Source organism: Quercus lobata, chromosome 7 (assembly GCF_001633185.2).
Source record: "Quercus lobata isolate SW786 chromosome 7, ValleyOak3.0 Primary Assembly, whole genome shotgun sequence".
In the NCBI taxonomy this organism is placed as follows: Eukaryota; Viridiplantae; Streptophyta; class Magnoliopsida; order Fagales; family Fagaceae; genus Quercus; species Quercus lobata.
In genome coordinates this window covers 39,244,844-39,262,635 of record NC_044910.1, presented here as the reverse complement: position 1 = coordinate 39,262,635, position 17,792 = coordinate 39,244,844, and the positions used below count along the sequence as shown (strand labels likewise).

General features: G+C 34.2%; 1 protein-coding gene across 1 annotated transcript; it reads left to right on the top strand.

Annotated features, from left to right (window-relative positions):
* LOC115952487 lies at nucleotides 1–9,734 on the top strand. Its single transcript, XM_031069668.1, has 5 exons — nucleotides 1–136; nucleotides 943–1,205; nucleotides 1,447–1,658; nucleotides 1,928–2,192; nucleotides 8,930–9,734. Exons 1-5 carry the CDS (start codon nucleotides 37–39, stop codon nucleotides 9,221–9,223), a joined length of 1,134 nt encoding a protein of 377 aa, XP_030925528.1. The 5' UTR covers nucleotides 1–36; the 3' UTR covers nucleotides 9,224–9,734.
* The last annotated feature ends 8,058 nt before the right edge of the window (nucleotides 9,735–17,792 follow it).

Below are 17,792 nucleotides of genomic sequence, written 5' to 3'. Positions count from 1 at the left end.
TGTAGGGTTTGAGTAGGTCTTCTGTTAGAAACAAAAATGGCAGGGGTTGTGAATAGGAAGATATCTGCATCATCAGCCAGGACTCACACCAGAGAAGCCAACCAAAAAACCACCGTTAATAAAACCTCAGTCTCAGGTCATCTGGTTTTTATTTTATTTTTTTTATCTGGGTGCTGTTAAATTTTTCGTTGTGACTTGTTTTCATCGTAAACGTTAGAACAATAATATTTTGTTTTATCTGGGTCGCCCTTTTAACATTTCTCACTGCAAAACTGTAGGATAACACAGAAACTAAAATTAAGTTGTAGGTATATATTACAAAAAGTTGATTGTTAAATATTTATATGAAGAAATAAAATGGTCATGGGCTAATGGAAATTAGACTGCATCAACTGGAATTCCAAGGCAATCGGTTTTGTTGTTGAATTATATCATTATTATTATTATTATCATTAGGGTTTTACTAAACGTGTGACTTTAAGATATATTAAAAAAAAATTATAAGAAAATGAAAAAGTAACTTAATATTTTTTACAACTTATAAATTTTTCATAAAAAGGTTTCTTAAAATGAATAATTAATGTATGCAATACCATTATTATTATTATTATTATTATTATATTTTCCATTGAGTCGTGTTTACTATTGGAATTTTACTTTAGAGGCAACCCTTGGTCCCAACAATATTGTTAATGTGAGTTGTCAACCTTTGTTTCTCCTCATCCACTTCAAGTAGAACTTGTTCTAGATAAATATGATGCAAAATATATATGCATGTATTTTTATTACAGTTTTTATTCTTGCTGCATGGTGTCTAATGAGTTAATTAACACTTTTTTTTTTCTTTTTTCTTTTTTTTGTCTCCAAGATTTAGAATAAAGAATTGCTCAATTTTTTATTCAATCATTGTATCGCATTTTAATTAGAAATTGAAAATTTCAGGGATGTTGAGGAGATCAGGGCTGTTATTTTTTGTGGGGTTTCTGTCATGGGCTTTAACGGCAACCCAAATTCCTGCACCCAAGATATGCGGTTCTCCAAAAGGCCCTCCTGTTACAGCAGCAAGAATAAAACTTAGTGATGAAAGGCATTTGGCCTACAAAGAACATGGTGTGCCTAAAGAAAAAGCCAACTATAAAATTATTTTCGTCCATGGTTTTGATTCTTGCAGACATGATGCTGTCATTGCCCAAACACTCTCTCCGGTACTTATCCATTTATTGATCTTTATATATTTACATTGTACTTGTAATGTAAACTTACATTATAAGCGTATAAAAAGTTGCAAATGTTGTATATATTTGCAAAATGTAATTTGTCACTTTTTGAATGTGTACAATTTAAACGAAAAATCTCCCTTTATTTATATCTTTTTGGGCCTATTGCAAGCCTTTAAATATGATATTCTTGGATTAGTGTCATTTGAATAATTTGTGGTTCTTTCAGGAAATTGTTAAAGAGTTAGGGATCTACATTGTCTCTTTTGACAGACCTGGTTATGGGGAGAGTGATCCTAATCCAAAGAGAACAGTGAAGAGCATGGCTTTGGATATAGAAGAGCTTGCGGATAAGTTGGAACTAGGATCAAAATTCTATGTAATAGGTATCTCAATGGGTGGGCAGGTGCTTTGGAGTTGCCTCAAGTACATTCCTCACAGGTATGATTTTTCATAGCCATATAAATAAGGATGTTATAGGTTTACATTGTACTTACAAAGTAAACTTACATTGTAAACATACAAAAAATGGCAAATATTGTACACATTTGCAACTTTTTGTGTGTCTACAATGTGAATTTACATTGTACCATATGTAAAAGAAGAATTTCCCTATAAATGAATGCTAGAAAAGAGAATAGCAAGAACAGCTGCATTTGCTAGTTTATGTGCCTTTTCTCTAATGTGTGGGATGCTTGTAACACTAACAGGCTGGCAGGGGCTGGACTATTAGCTCCAGTGGTTAACTACTGGTGGTCTGGTTTTCCTGGAAACCTATCAAGTGAAGCCTACAACCAGCAGTTTCGGCAAGATCAATGGGCACTTCGTGTTGCTCACTACATTCCCTGGCTTACCTACTGGTGGAACACTCAAAAATTGTTCCCCTCTTCTAGTGTTGCAGGTCATAGTACGGATGCTCTTTCTCCCCAAGACCAAGAACTCGTGCCAAAGCTTATTCGGAGAATAAGCCATATGGTTAGCATCTAACTTCTCTGGAAATTTCCATGAATTATTTCGATGGGAATTAATACCATGAAAGGCATTGAGAAAACCAAGTAGCTGCAGTTATTGATTTACTAAATGATATCAATATATGGATTGTATTTTGCGGAAATGAAAATTGTTGCTCAATAAATCCCTAGCGGCTTCATCTAGGATGCATCTTCAACCTATATTCTTATAGGTTGCAAGTTCAAATTAATCCAATTTTCTTAGTAGGTTGTCTTTATTTTACAAGTGAAGTTGCAAATTTATCGATAAGAAAATGTAGAAAATTAATAATAATTCTGGTTCTTATAGTCTCTGAAGCTGTATGATTATCTTGATCTGTTGTACCGTTAAAATGCAAAGCAAAATTGTAAGCGTTTCTGCTGACAAATATGCCTATTAAAGACTCCAGCAAGAGGTTGTGAAAGGACACCTTAAACTTTGAATATCTTGTTACTTTCTGAATCTATAGCAATTAATTTAGAAGTGAACGTGTGACTCCTTAATAGCATGTGTTTGTTTAGGCTGTGTTATCATTTTGTGCTTAATGATTGAGTTATGAATTTCATAATTTAATATAAGAACTTTTTTGCTTAACATATTAAAATTTGTTTGGTAATTGTGATGGCTTCAATCTAATAAATAAAGATTAGGCTTGAAATAATGACTTAGGGGATAAGTTTATAGAGTAAAAATGAGAGAACCAAATGCTCTGCACTTGTAGTTCGTTGGGATTGACTTTTAGCCTTCACTGTACAGATTTCTTTCACCTTTTTGCTAAAATTTCATAATAAAGTACATAGTGACAGTGTTCAACCCCCTGAAATTTGGTGTTTGATTCTACCATAGCTGTAGAGTATTGTAATTGTCAAGATACAAAAGGAAGTAATGCAGTAGCTAAGAGGAGCAGAGTCAAGAGCACAGATAAGAAGCAGAGCACAGATACGAAGCTGAGCTCCAATCAGTTTGTACAGTAAATGATGACAAGCATAATAGATAGAAACGGCATGTAGTTTTTAGTTTCACATATGTATTTAACTTAGCATGTGACAGGCACGTGTATCAGTTTGGTTCAATCTGTTAGATTGCTAGTTAGTTAGTTACTGGTAGAGAGAAAGATTAGTTACAGCTGGTTCAGTTACAGCTTTGGTGTATATATACCTATCTGATTGTATTAGTTGATAATTCAATTCATTTTCAATGAGATAGAGTTTCATTCTCCAGAACTCTCCTCCGTTTTCTATTATGGTATCAGAGCAGCTAGCACAGTTTTACTGATTTCCTAGCTTTTTCTTTTCCTTTCCTTGATTCTAGAAGTTTCTTTTCTCTCCAAATTAGAAAATTTTCTCGGGAAAATTTTCTCCTTTTCTCTTCAATTCTGAGAAATTTTTCTTGAGAGATCTCCCTAATTTTGATTTTGAAACGTTTTCTTGTTTTTCTTCGATTCTGAGCAATCTTTTCTTGCTTCCACCTAATTCCTTCGTTTCAATTTCTTCTTCTTCAAAAGCTAGGTTTTACTTTCCGAAGCTTCGTCAATGGCGTCTTCTGATCAAGCATCTACAAGCATTACCATTGATGAATCACATCCCTTTTTCCTTCACCACGCTGAGAGCCCTGGTGCGATTCTTGTATCTCAGTCACTGATTGGAGGAGAAAACTACCCTACGTGGGCACGATCCATGGAGAGAGCTCTTAGAATCAAAAATAAATTTTGGTTAATTGATGGCTCTGCTTCTCTGACTTCTGCCATGGAGAAAGTTCCTCTTCTTGTTCAAAGCTGGTCACGGTGCAATGAAATTGTGGTTTCTTGGATCATCAACTGTGTTTCCCCTAAGATTGCAACTAGTATGGTGTATCGGAGAACTGCCAAGGAAGTTTGGAAGAAGCTTCAAAACATGTTCTCTCAAGGCAATGGACCTAGGGTTTATCAATTGCAGAAAGATCTTGCTAGCATTTCTCAAGGGGAACTCACTGTGAGTGATTATTTTACCAACCTCTCAATCTTGTGGGATGAGATACAGAACTATGAACCACTTCCTCTTTGCTCTTGTGAGAAGTGTGTGTGCCATGTGAATGAAAAGATCTCCAATCTTCATCATAGAGAAGCAATTATGCAGCTTCTAATGGGTCTCAATGATTCATTTTCTCACATTCGAGGTCAAATTCTGTTGATGGATCCCATTCCTTCTGTTGACAAAGTATACTCTTTGTTGGTTCAAGATGAAAGGCAGAGGTCAGTTGGACATAGCAACAATGGTCCTTTTGTTGAATCCACAGCCCTTGCAGCCAAAACAATGAATTTTGGTTCTGGTTCTAAGACTTTCAAGAAAGGAAAGGAGAGGCCTACTTGCAGCCATTGTGGATTGCTTGGTCATACCGTGGAAAAATGCTACAAAATCCATGGATATCCTCCTGGATATAAAACCAAAGCAAGGGCAAACCAGGTCTCTTCCCTTGATTCTGTTCAAGATTCTGTTGCAACACCAACTCCACAGCATTTTCCTTTCACAATGGAGCAATGCCAGAAACTGCTTGCTATGATTGGAGGGTCTGATTCTCAGAATAGTCCAATTGCTATGGCCAACAGTGTTTCCTCCAACAAAGCTTCTACCTATCATTCAACTCCTTTGGCAGGTAATCTCAAGCATTCCATTTTCTCTGCTAAGCTTGTGAATAAATCTGCTTTTGGTGGTAGTACTTGGGTTCTTGACACAGGTGCAAGTGATCATATTGCTTGTTCTCTTTCACTCTTTCAATCTTATATTGCTGTTTCCCATTGTGTTGTTGAATTACCTAATGGTGAATCTGCTCATGTCACTCACATTGGTACTGTCAAACTGTCTAATTCCCTTACTCTTGAACATGTTCTTTGTGTTCCTTCTTTTTCCTTTAATCTTGTGTCTGTCAGTCAAATCACTCAACGCTTGCCTCTTTGTCTTGTGTTTTTGTCCCAATTTTGCTTCATCCAGGACCTTTCTTGTTGGAGGACGATTGGAGTGGGTGAAGTCCAACATGGTCTGTATTTGCTGCAGAACAGTACTCATAGGACTCCACCTTCTCTGTCAGATTACCTCTCCATCAACAAGCTTCCCAAGTCAGTTTTTTCAGCATCTGTCTCTAATAAAGATATGTCCATTTTGTGGCATTTTAGATTAGGACACCCCTCTTTTAATAAACTGTCATCTTTGCAAGATGTTTTGCCTTCTTTTTCTTCAAAATGTAATGACATTTGTACCATCTGTCCTTTGGCTAAGCAGAAGAGGCTGCCATTTCCTTCAAACAATAATATGAGTACTAAGCCATTTGCTTTGATTCATGTAGATGTTTGGGGTCCCTATTCTGTTTGCACTTATGATGGTTTTAGATTTTTTCTTACCATTGTTGATGATGCCACTAGGTCTACTTGGGTATATCTCATGAAAGCTAAGTCTGATGTTAAACAGCTTTTAATTTCATTTTATAATATGATTTTGACTCAATTTAACATTGGTATTAAAGCAATCAGATCAGATAATGCTCCTGAATTTTCTTTATCAAACTTTTATAGTGATCATGGCATTGTGCATCAAAAGAGTTGTGCTTATACACCTCAGCAAAATTCTGTGGTTAAGAGAAAGCACCAACATCTTTTGAATGTTGCTAGATCTCTTAAAATTCAATCCAATCTACCCTCAGCATATTGGGGAGAATGTATTTTGACAGCCACTTATCTGATTAACAGGTTGCCTATGCCTTTGTTGGGTCATAAATCCCCTTTTGAGCTTTTATTTCATAAACAACCTTCTTTTACTCATATTAGAGTGTTTGGTTGCTTGTGTTTTGTTTCCACCCCTTCTGTTCACAGGTTGAAGTTTGATTCTAGAGCTTCTCCATGTGTTTTTTTAGGCTACCCTTTTAACATGAAAGGTTACAAGGTTCTTAACCTTCATACTAGGAAAATCACTGTTTCTAGAGATGTTGTCTTTCATGAGTCTATCTTTCCTTTTTCAGATTCTTCTCATTCCTTGTCTGGTTCCCACTCTTTTCCTTCATTTGGTTCACCTGCTACTGTTTTTGACTCTCCCTCTTGTCCAATTTCCATTCCTATTCCAATTGCAGACTCTAATATTGAGCATATTCCTAATTCTCATCCTTGTCCCGACCCTTCTTCTATTCTTATTGGTTCCTTACCTGTTCCCTTGGGTCATTCTAATGTTTCTGATCAGTCCACTATTCCCCTTGATCAGTCTAATGTCCATCTTGATCAGCCTACTATTTCCCTTGGTCATCCTTCTCCTTCTGTCCATGATGCACCTCCTTCTTCTTCCATTCCACCCCTTAGAAAATCCACTAGGATTTCTCACAGACCTGCTTATTTGCAAGCTTATAAGTGCAATCAGGTGTCTCAAGTTCCATCTAGTACTGCTTACCCTTTATCTTCTTACCTGTCTTCCCAAAAATTGTCTCCTAGACACTTGCATTTCTGTAATGCCATTTCCTCAATTGAGGAACCCAAATTCTATCATCAAGCAGTTAAAACTCTCAAGTGGAGAGAGGCTATGGCAGCTGAGATTTCTGCTCTTGAAGCTAATCAAACTTGGACCCTCACAACTCTTCCACCTCACAAAAAGACAATTGGTTGTAAGTGGGTGTATAAGGTGAAGTACAAATCTGATGGGACTGTGGAAAGATATAAGGCTAGGTTGGTGGCTAAAGGCTTCACTCAAAAAGAAGGCCTTGATTACATTGAAACTTTCTCCCCTGTTGCCAAACTTGTTACTGTCAAATGTCTTCTCGCAGTGGCTGCTGTGCAAGGCTGGTATCTCTGTCAGCTTGATGTAAATAACGCCTTCCTTCATGGTGAATTGAAGGAAGAAGTCTATATGGATCTCCCACCAGGCTTCCACAGCAAGGGGGGGCTGGTATGCAAGCTTACTAAGTCCTTGTATGGACTAAAACAAGCTTCAAGGCAATGGTTTGCCAAGTTTTCCACTGCATTAGTTCTTCTTGGATTTACACAGTCCAAGGCTGACTACTCTCTTTTCATTAAGAAGAACTCTACTTCTTTCATTGCCCTATTGGTTTACGTTGATGATATATTGATTGCTAGTGACAACAAGCAAGCAGTTGATGAGTTGAAGATTCTATTAGATCAACAATTCAAGCTAAAAGATTTGGGTGATTTGAAATTTTTCTTAGGCCTTGAAGTTGCAAGGACAACTGATGGTATCAATTTATGCCAAAGAAAATATACACTTGAAGTGTTGGGTGATGCTGGTATGTTAGGATGTAAACCAGCTAAAGTGCCTATGGATCAGAATCTCAAGCTTAGTAAGTATGAGGGAAAGGAGTTGCAAGATCCAAGCTCTTATAGAAGATTGATAGGAAGGTTACTATACTTAACAATAACCAGGCCTGACATAACCTTTGCTGTAAATAGACTCAGTCAGTTCATGGCACATCCTAGAGAACCCCATCTGCTAGCAGCTCATAAGGTCTTGCAATATCTAAAGAGTTCACCAGGGAAAGGCTTGTTTTTCTCAAGCAAATCAGAATTGCACTTGAAGGCCTTTGCTGATGCAGACTGGGCTTCATGCCCTGACACTAGGAGATCTGTCACTGGTTTTTGTGTCTTTCTTGGTGAGTCTTTGATTTCATGGAAGTCAAAGAAGCAACAAACAGTTTCACGGTCTTCAGCAGAGTCTGAGTATAGATCAATGGCAGTAGCAGTCTGTGAGATCATTTGGCTTTTATATGTTCTTCATGATTTTCAAATAAAGCATCCTCAAGCAGCCCTTTTGTTCTGTGACAGTCAGGCAGCCCTTCACATTGCTGCAAACCCTGTATTCCATGAAAGAACAAAACATATAGAAATTGATTGTCATCTTGTCAGAGATAAAGTCTTGGAAGGGTATATCAGAATGTTACATGTTAGGACAAATTCTCAGATTGCAGACTTGCTAACCAAAGCCTTGAATGCCCAACAATTCTCCTTTCTTGTATCCAAGTTGAATATGGTCAATATTCATGCCCCTCTTCCACTTGAGGGAGGGTGTCAAGATACAAAAGGAAGTAATGCAGTAGCTAAGAGGAGCAGAGTCAAGAGCACAGATAAGAAGCAGAGCACAGATACGAAGCTGAGCTCCAATCAGTTTGTACAGTAAATGACGACAAGCATAATAGATAGAAACGTCATGTAGTTTTTAGTTTCACATATGTATTTAACTTAGCATGTGACAGGCACGTGTATCAGTTTGGTTCAATCTGTTAGATTGCTAGTTAGTTAGTTACTGGTAGAGAGAAAGATTAGTTACAGCTGGTTTAGTTACAGCTTTGGTGTATATATACCTATCTGATTGTATTAGTTGATAATTCAATTCATTTTCAATGAGATAGAGTTTCATTCTCCAGAACTCTCCTCTGTTTTCTATTAGTAATAACAACCTTTGAATTTAAAAATGCAATGAACATATCCCTCTTGTATATAGGTGTGCTTGACAAATTCTGGTGCACTACTAATAGAAACAGAGATTTGAGATAAGATTAGACTTTCAGCTCCTTTTCTTAAGGTTTGATTTAACTGAATAAACCATCTCATAGGACAAAAGTTAAAGGAAATTTTTGTTATGTTCAGAGGCTTTCTTTTCAGTTCTTCTTTTTCTTTTTTTCATGTAAATCTACTACTTACATAGAGCCTCATTTATCAAGTGTAAATGCTCTTATTTTCTAAATGTGGCTTTCCTCAGGCAGAGGTAAAACAACAAGGAGCATTTGAGTCCATCCATCGCGACATGATTGTTGGATTTGGGGACTGGGAGTTCAGTCCTATGGATCTGGAAAACCCATTTCCAAACAATGAAGGTTCAGTCCACTTGTGGCATGGAGATGATGATAGGATTGTGCCTGTTACACTGCAACGATACATTGCCCAACAGCTACCATGGATTCACTATCATGAGATTCCGGGAGCTGGGCACTTGTTCGCATATGCTGATGGAATGTGTGATTCTATCATCAAGGCAATTTTGACAGGGGAGTAGACTACTACATATGTAATGAGCTAGCACAGGTCAGTTGGTCTGTGCATTACATTTTCTCCTTAGTGTGGACATCTGAAATTTTATTAACTGTCGTATAAGAATACAGTTGATACTATAAAGGAAATTTTTAGCCATGGTGACCTTGACCCCATTTTACCAAGGGCACAAGAAGAATACAAGAACTTCGGGGCCTGTTTTCGAGGGGCACAAGTGCTGCTGTTGCTTAATCCTGGTGATGTTTCCCAATAAATTCTAAGAAGTTAAGAACACAATAATTTGTATTATTGCTTAAGTGACATGTTTTGATTAGTACTAATAAAAGTGACGTTAGTGTAGGTTCATGTAAAAGTAATGTTGCTCAAATCATAATTTGTTATATCAAGATTTTTGAGTAAGAATATGATAATTGTAGTGTCCCTTGTATTACTAGATGTTTCCAAGTTCAATGCAGAGAAAAGTGTTGGATTTTATAGTATTGATGTATTGCTGTCTTTTAAGATATGCTTGAGAATTGAAAATTGACACTAATCCTTTTTTCTTTTCTTTTTTTCTTTTTTTGAGAAAAAAATTGAGACTAATCTGGTTGTACATGAATGTGCTATTTTGAATATATAAATATTTAACCATACTTGTAATTGTCGTGAAATGGGTATCATAAATTGAAATTCTATTATTATTGTGGGTGTCCGAGGACCGAGGATGAAGTTGAAGGGTTGTAGCATTAGTGTAGAAATGCCCCGGGCCATGGGCCCAAGGAAGAAAGCCGCTCGAGGAGGGGAGCAGATAAGTCAAAATACTCTATAGTGTTCTATGTAGGAGCTAGAGCTTGAAGAGAAAGGAAGTCAGTGGACATCAGGGAAGCTTTTAGCCTGGTGTAGTCTGTTGCATCCGCATTCAATGGTGAGCAACAGCTTTATTAGCTGCATTGATGAGGAAGTGACATGAACAATGTAAGTCACAGCTAAGCAGGTTTCTTCTACCATCTTCTTTAGATGTTAAAAGTAACAAGTGTCATGAAAGGATGGGATTAGGTAAGAATGGATGGTTAAAATATGATAGGAGAAGAAGTATATAAGAAAAAGGAGGGAACACTGAAGAGAGAATCGAGACAAAAAAGAAGAAAAGAGAAAGAAGAGTATTGAGAGAAGAAAGTGAATAGTATCACTCATATGTAAACTTAGTCTTCTCAGGCAAGCTTGTGGACAGCTGAATGCTCATCTATTTCTTAATATAACCTTATTCTTCCTTCCATTTATCCTCGGGCTAGGCCCTCTGTTGTTGTTCGTTCCTTCCTCTTACAACTTTCATTGATTTGGGCCAAGGTTGAACTGCACCACCACTACTATAAGTGGACTTGGGCCCTCAAATTTTCTAGTCCTTACAATTATCTACAAAAAAAAAAAAAATTAAAAAAAAAAAAACCACTTCATTGGGGTTCTAATAATTAAGGGCAAATGGGAAATTTTATGGTCACACACACAATTATAATTAGTACCGGCCCTATAGTTGATGCGGTCGCCTAAGGCTTCTAGAAAACAGACCTCCAAATTTTAACCAATAGGGTTATTTTTTTAATTAATTAAGCCCAAATGTTAGCTAACAAATAAATTTTTTTTTTATCAAATGAAAGACAAGAAAAAAAAGAGAGAGAAAAATGCTACGTCCACAACATTTACAAAAAATCCTAAGTAGCAAGTTGTTACAGAGCATTATTGATGGCAAAAAAATAATCTAGTAGTAGGTTCAAATTAGAATCAGTAACAATTTAACACATAGGATTTATTGTGAAAATTTTTGTGAATGTAACACTTCTAAAAAAAAAAAAAGTTCACAACATTTTTCACAATAGTTGAGTTGACAAACTTTTACTAGTTATCACTTAGGTCCACCACTAACATCATTCTTTTACTAACCACTATTAATCTACCAATCAATAGGTGTGAAAAGTTTTGTCAAATTTTTTGTGTTTATAGACTTTCTAAATTTTTTTTTACGTAATTCATGTTAATTAGTAAATATTTGCATATAAAACAAGATAATAGATTTTAAGTAATATTTAATTTTTTTTAAGTCTTATATATATATATATATATATATATAAGGCCTCAATGTTAGTTTTCACCTTAGGCTCCCAAATACATCAAGCCGCCCCTGATTATAGTTTTATTTTTTTCAAAAGTTAGAACTTTGATTTCATGAAACTTGTGTTTCATCTGCATGGTAACTGTTTCAAGGAAAAATAGGGGTCTCTAAAGGTTGCATTTGGTACAGATAATGTTTTAGGATTCCTGAAAATGTTAAAAGATTTTTATGTTTGGTTGCAAATTACACAGGGGAATCAGATACCAAGGGTATCTGGATTCTCACTTAACCTCATTTTTTTAGGAATGTAGATTCCCTTTGAAATAGTGGGTATCTAGATTCCCAATTTTTTTTAAAAAAAAATTACATTTGTTATAAATTGGCAATTTTACCATTTTTCATTCATCATTTAACCAACGGTGATAAAACATACTTATAAAAAAAATGGAGATAAAACTTAAAACAAATCATCAATATCTATTCCCTTATTTTTATCTCTTCCTGTCACAGCAACATAAATGCTAAAATAAAATAAAATATTTATATCTGGGATTGGTTATTTACTAAAATAAAATAAAATATTTATTTTTATTTACAAAACATGATGTTGTGATTTCCATAAAGAACAAGAATTTAAATAGTTATTTTTATATTATACATGTTGTAACGGCACTGTGGTACCTAGACCCATTTGGGCCTTGGGTTTTGACTCAGCAGTGCAGCCCATGGCCCCAGCCCGAACCTACAATAGCCATGGGCCCAAGCTTCGCATTGCCCAAAAGCCTGAAGAGTAGACAGTCTACATTGGCACGCACCTTGTTTTGCCACTTGGTCTTTGCTCGGCGAGCCATTCCCGAGCAATAAGAACAGCGTTCGGATACACCATCTCTTGTATGCCCGACAATGCCCTGGGGAATATCACTGTTGAGCGTATCTACTGGAGTGGAAACCAATTCCAATGCCACTCTCACCACACCCTACTCCCACCTAAACACCCACTTACGATTAATAATATTGGACCTCCTAATGCACTAACTTTGAAAGCAATTATAATCACTTCATTAACGCTTGGCTATAAATATGAGAAGCTAGAGGAGGAAAAGGGGAGAGAATGGAGGGAGGTGAGTAACTAAGAGATAAAGAGAGATAGTTTAGGTGAGTCTCTGTGCCGAGAACAACCCAACATAGGAAATCCAAGCCCACTTTATAAATAGATTGTGAGCCGAAGTGAGGCCCAGCCCAATAGTCTCATTTTTGGTGCGCACACATGTCATTTTGAAATGTTAGACAATAATTTTAATGAATCTGTTATAATTTATAGTTTATATTTTGTTTGTTATTATTTATTTAGAGGAATATTAAAAAAAAATTGATATTGTATTTATAAATCTAAGGATAGTATAAGAAAAATAAATAATTCCTTTTAAGATTCTTATGAATAAACCAAACATAAGAATAGTTACATTCTAAGGCATTCAGATTGCAAGACATCACATTCCAAGAAATTTAGATGTCGAAGGTAATATGGATTCCCTTGTACTAAACACTACTAAGTGTCCCTTTGTAAGGAGTAATAGAAACAAATTTCAACCACAAATTATCTTATTTACAAAATATCTCACCCTATGTAATAATTGAATGTAAAATGTATTATGTTTCCTTAAAAAAAAAAATACAAAATTTAAAATATTTTCAAATAACAAATATAGATAGCTTAGTATAGAAAAACTAATATATTGTATCAATTATACATTGTTATAAAATAATTACATCATTTTATGAAGGGTTTGAGACTAATACTTATAAGTCTCATATACTATTTTATTTTTCACTTAACAAAAAAGAAAAGAAAAGCAAATCATCAATTTTTTCCGCTCATCGCATGAGTTTGTAACTAGTTTAATAAACTATTTTTTAGCATTCGTTATCTTATTTTTAGCCATCAAATTAATTTTATAGAGCTGGCATAACGATCAAATCTCACATGAGAAGCTTGGAGGAACAATTGTTACTTTCCCTACTTTTATGTTGTCAAGATTTGAAGTTGCTTGCCACATGTTTGAGCACTTATGTTTTTGGTGGGATTGGGCTGGGTTCTGACTGAACCAACTTGAATTAAGATCCTACATACGATGAGTATATGGTCACCTCCATCAAGATCATTCAGGCTATTAAACCAAACGAATTCAGACTCAACGTTTTCAAACATAGGAAAAGTAGTTCATGTTGGAAGAGAAGGCAACATAGCAACTCATACTTAAAGCCAAATATGCTGAGTATAATGAGAATGCAAGTGCTTCAATAAAAGAGACTTTTAGAGGGTGTTGGATTGGGTGCAAACTGAGTTATATAATTCAGTTTTCATCATCAATCATCCAAAACACGTGGAACCCACAAAAGAAATGTCATTCTTTGGCAAGATTTTTTAGTTTTGTTTTTCACCACTCAAAACTCAAAATATTAGCCCTTCTAGATTAAACTCAAAATATTAGCCCTGCCTGCAAATAAAAACTAATCAATATTCTGACCCAAAAAAATAAATAATTAAAAGTTGATAATAAAACAAAATCTATTTGTTTGATAGATAAAATTGATGCTGTTATCTGAACACTTTTTTTTTTGGGAAGCCATCTCTACATGTATTAATACGAACTTTAATACACTCAAAGTGCAGATTTTAATTGAAACCTAAAATGAATAAGATCACAATCTGAACTAAAAAACAAATCTGCTAAAAGTTATTGTCAAAAAAAGGGAAAAAAAAAGTTCTGATAAATTAAGTGTGACTATTTAACTTATTTTACTATTTAGTTTATTTTTGTTATTATTTATGGGTCTCACTGTACTTTTTGGTATTATTTATAAGTCACACGGTTTTATTTCGGCTAACTTTTACCTTTATTTACAATATTTTTAGTAAAAAATTTTCAATTTCAACAAAATAAGCGGACCCAAACAGATCGAATTCGAAAGGCTTAGTAACACGCGCCCGTATTTCATTTTTGTACTGATTGATTTTGCGTATTATATTGCTGCGTATTTAGGTTGGTGACGTAACTCTCTATAAACACAAACATCGATTATTGTCAAAAACAAAATCAATAAAGAATCCATTATAAAGATCAAATTCTTAAGATATCTGTGTTGTTGGGTTAAAAAACTATAGATATTTTTTGTGATATGGGCGGGCCCGTTTATGGGAATATTCAATATTCTAAAAAAGACAATTGTTAAAAAGTAAATGGTTGACCTTCACACAAATATAAAAATTTTGTTATAAGAGCACTGAGTAGTGAGAGATTATGATCCTCTAGAGTTGTATTTATGAAGTTTTAAGATCTCATTTTATTTATTATAAAATGAATGAGTAATGCTATATTTACAAACTATGTTATAGCATTTTTACAAACTATTGACGTGACAAATTCTTATTAATTTTAATATGAGTCCATTATTAACATCACATTTATGTTTACCAATAATTATTTGAAAATTACTAAAGTCACATCAGCATTATGTAAAAATGTTGTAAAATAGTTTGTGTATGTAATATTACTTAAAATGAATTGATTGAGTTTGTAATTTCATAATTAATTTAAATTAATATAAAAAATAATAGGTGCATTTCCATATTTGTATAAAGAATTTTAAGAACTCCATAGTCAACTTACCTTAAAAATTTCAAGAAACCCTAATTCATAAAAAGTAAAAAATTGTGGATGCTTTGGATTTGAAGTGAAATTTATGTTTTTTTATTTTTATTTTTTGATAGATAAATAGTGATGGAATGAGAGATGGGATTTGAATTATAAATATGGGATACAATAAAGGATGATGTCATTATTTATTAGACTATTATTTGAACACGAACATGAGATTTATAATAATAAGACATTCATATGATATTTTTCATCATTTGTAAAATAAAATTCAATATCTCTTTTTATTGGGTATAGTTACTAAAGTCTTACAAATTGGTATACAATAAGCGAAGTTGGTGGTTTTTGAAAACATAATAAACGAAATAACGAATACCTAAATTATTTTAATACAATTAGTAATACATTAGTTTATAAGATTTGTGTGGTAAAATTTGTTATATTATACCTAGCATCACTCTCTTTTCTTTTCTTTGTTATTTTTTATTTATTTATTTATTTTTCCTACAACCTTTTGGATTAAGACATGCAGGCAAGAATTACATACGTAGTACTTACGAAGGACGATAGACTTTTTGAAACATTTCACATCCAAACGAAATGAACTAATGAAGCCGTTCAACCACTCATCCCATTTGGTAGGTGAAAACGTATCCCATCCCATTGCATTACGTGGAATTTAAAAAAAAAAGAAAAAAGGGTTCAGCATTAAAGGTCTATTAGACATAATGACAATTCTTTTTTTTTATTTTTTTTTATTTTATAAAAACAAACTCATACATAAGGGAGAGGAAATGAGATTCTAGCTAACTGATAGGGTACTTTTTTTTAACATATAATTTTATTTGAGTACCACCTATTTATTTTCAAATACCACTAATAAGTTATTGGGTTTTCCCAAATATTTTTTTACTCTACTATTATGTTAATAACAAATATTTCATATCTCATCGCTTAAATTGGGTTATGATATAGATTATTACAAAAAGCCCAAGAATTCATATTTTATCCAATTTTATTATCATTATTTAGCTAAATCCAAAACCGGTCCTATGAACCCAATACAAACATCATATTCTATTTAAAACCTAAGAATACTTAAACTTGACAATATTTGAAAAGCCCATAATTCAAATCTATGGCAAAATAATTTTATCAATGTAATTCAAATCCATAATCAAAGCCCATGGTTTAAACCCATGTCAATTTATTTATCCAAAACTCAATTCACATTAACAATATCAAAACCCAATTCTCATTGGCAATATCAAAACTCAATTCTTGCTGACAATATTTAAAATCCAATTTTCATTGTCAACATCAAAGTCCAATTCTCATTGGCAATATCAAAACCCAGTTTTGCTGGCAATATTTAAAACTCAACTATCATTGGCAATATCAAAGCCCAATTCTCATTAGTAAAATTAAAACTCCAACTTACGTTGACACTATTAAAAGCCCAAGCTAACTACTTGACACTATTTATTGAAAGTCCAAGGTTATCAATGCTTGGTAAAATACTATATCATAATTATTTCACTTAAAAGTTCAATAATGAACAATACTTTAGATCCTTAAACTTATTACCATAATATTACAAGCTCATGGAATTTATGAATTATCTACTCTTAAAACCCATGACGATCATCTTATAAAAGTCCATGGAAAGATATGATTATTAGACCTATGACATTTATTTATTTCATATTATAAACTCATGTTCACTATCCATCTTACATCACAACATTCATAACAATTATTACCAAAACTCATGGTAATTATTCATCCTACATGCCCATTATGATTATCTATAGAGAAACTCATGAGAACATCACATTATTCCATTATAATGGTTGTTACCATATTTATTTAAAACTCATGGTAAATATTATTCTCAAGAAAAATATTGGAGGTCATTATTTAAAAAAGCTCCAAAGAAAATATCATTTACAAAATAATCCATAGTGAAAATTATGAGAAGTTATTTAAAGCCCATGGGAATTAATACTCAAAATCTATCATAAATATTTATTAAAGCTCATAGATTCATTTTATTTTTACTAACAACTAAAGCTCATGAGGAGTAAAAAACACATGGCAAAGCATGTCTTTAATGTCCATTTTGTAGACCCAAGAATCTCGTGGAGAATGGAGCAAGCCCAAGCAAAGAAAGGGCCATGTGGCCCAACTAAAGGTGCTAAAATGAAGCAAAGTTCTAGCCCAAAAAGGTCCCAGCAAGAGGCTTGAAAGTGGGCAACTAGCCTTTGTTCATCCCTAACCAAAGTACAACTAGAGACCTCTACAAGAGAACCAAGCCTTTGAGGATGAACTAGGGGTTGTCCCATCAGTTTTCTGCCACCCTCTACCTAATGTGGACAATGCCAGAGAGCTGTCACATCAGCTGAAGTTTAAAGGATGATGGAACTCCATCATCTTCCTCAAGACTGTACCTCCAGCAGAAGGGGAGCTGAAACCAAATTGTCTAAACCTCAACAAATTGATGCTATAAATGTCAAAAACATTCAAGACATGATTCATGTGCCAAGCCCATGAATCCTAAAGGGAAAAATTTGGAAACATGTGGTTTGGAGGGCATAAAGGGATCTCCAGCGGAACCCTCTGAAGTGGGCTTAAACTTTAACACCTGACTTGAGGTGTTAAGTCCTATTTCCTAGGGTCTAAATCTCAGTTGCAGTACTAGGATTCTTCCTTAATACTTGCCTTAATCCCATTGGCTAAACACAATCTCAACAATCTTAGCATTTAATGCAAGATTACTCCAAATACTACCTTGCCCAAAGAAGCAAAATAGCCCCAAAAGCAAATCT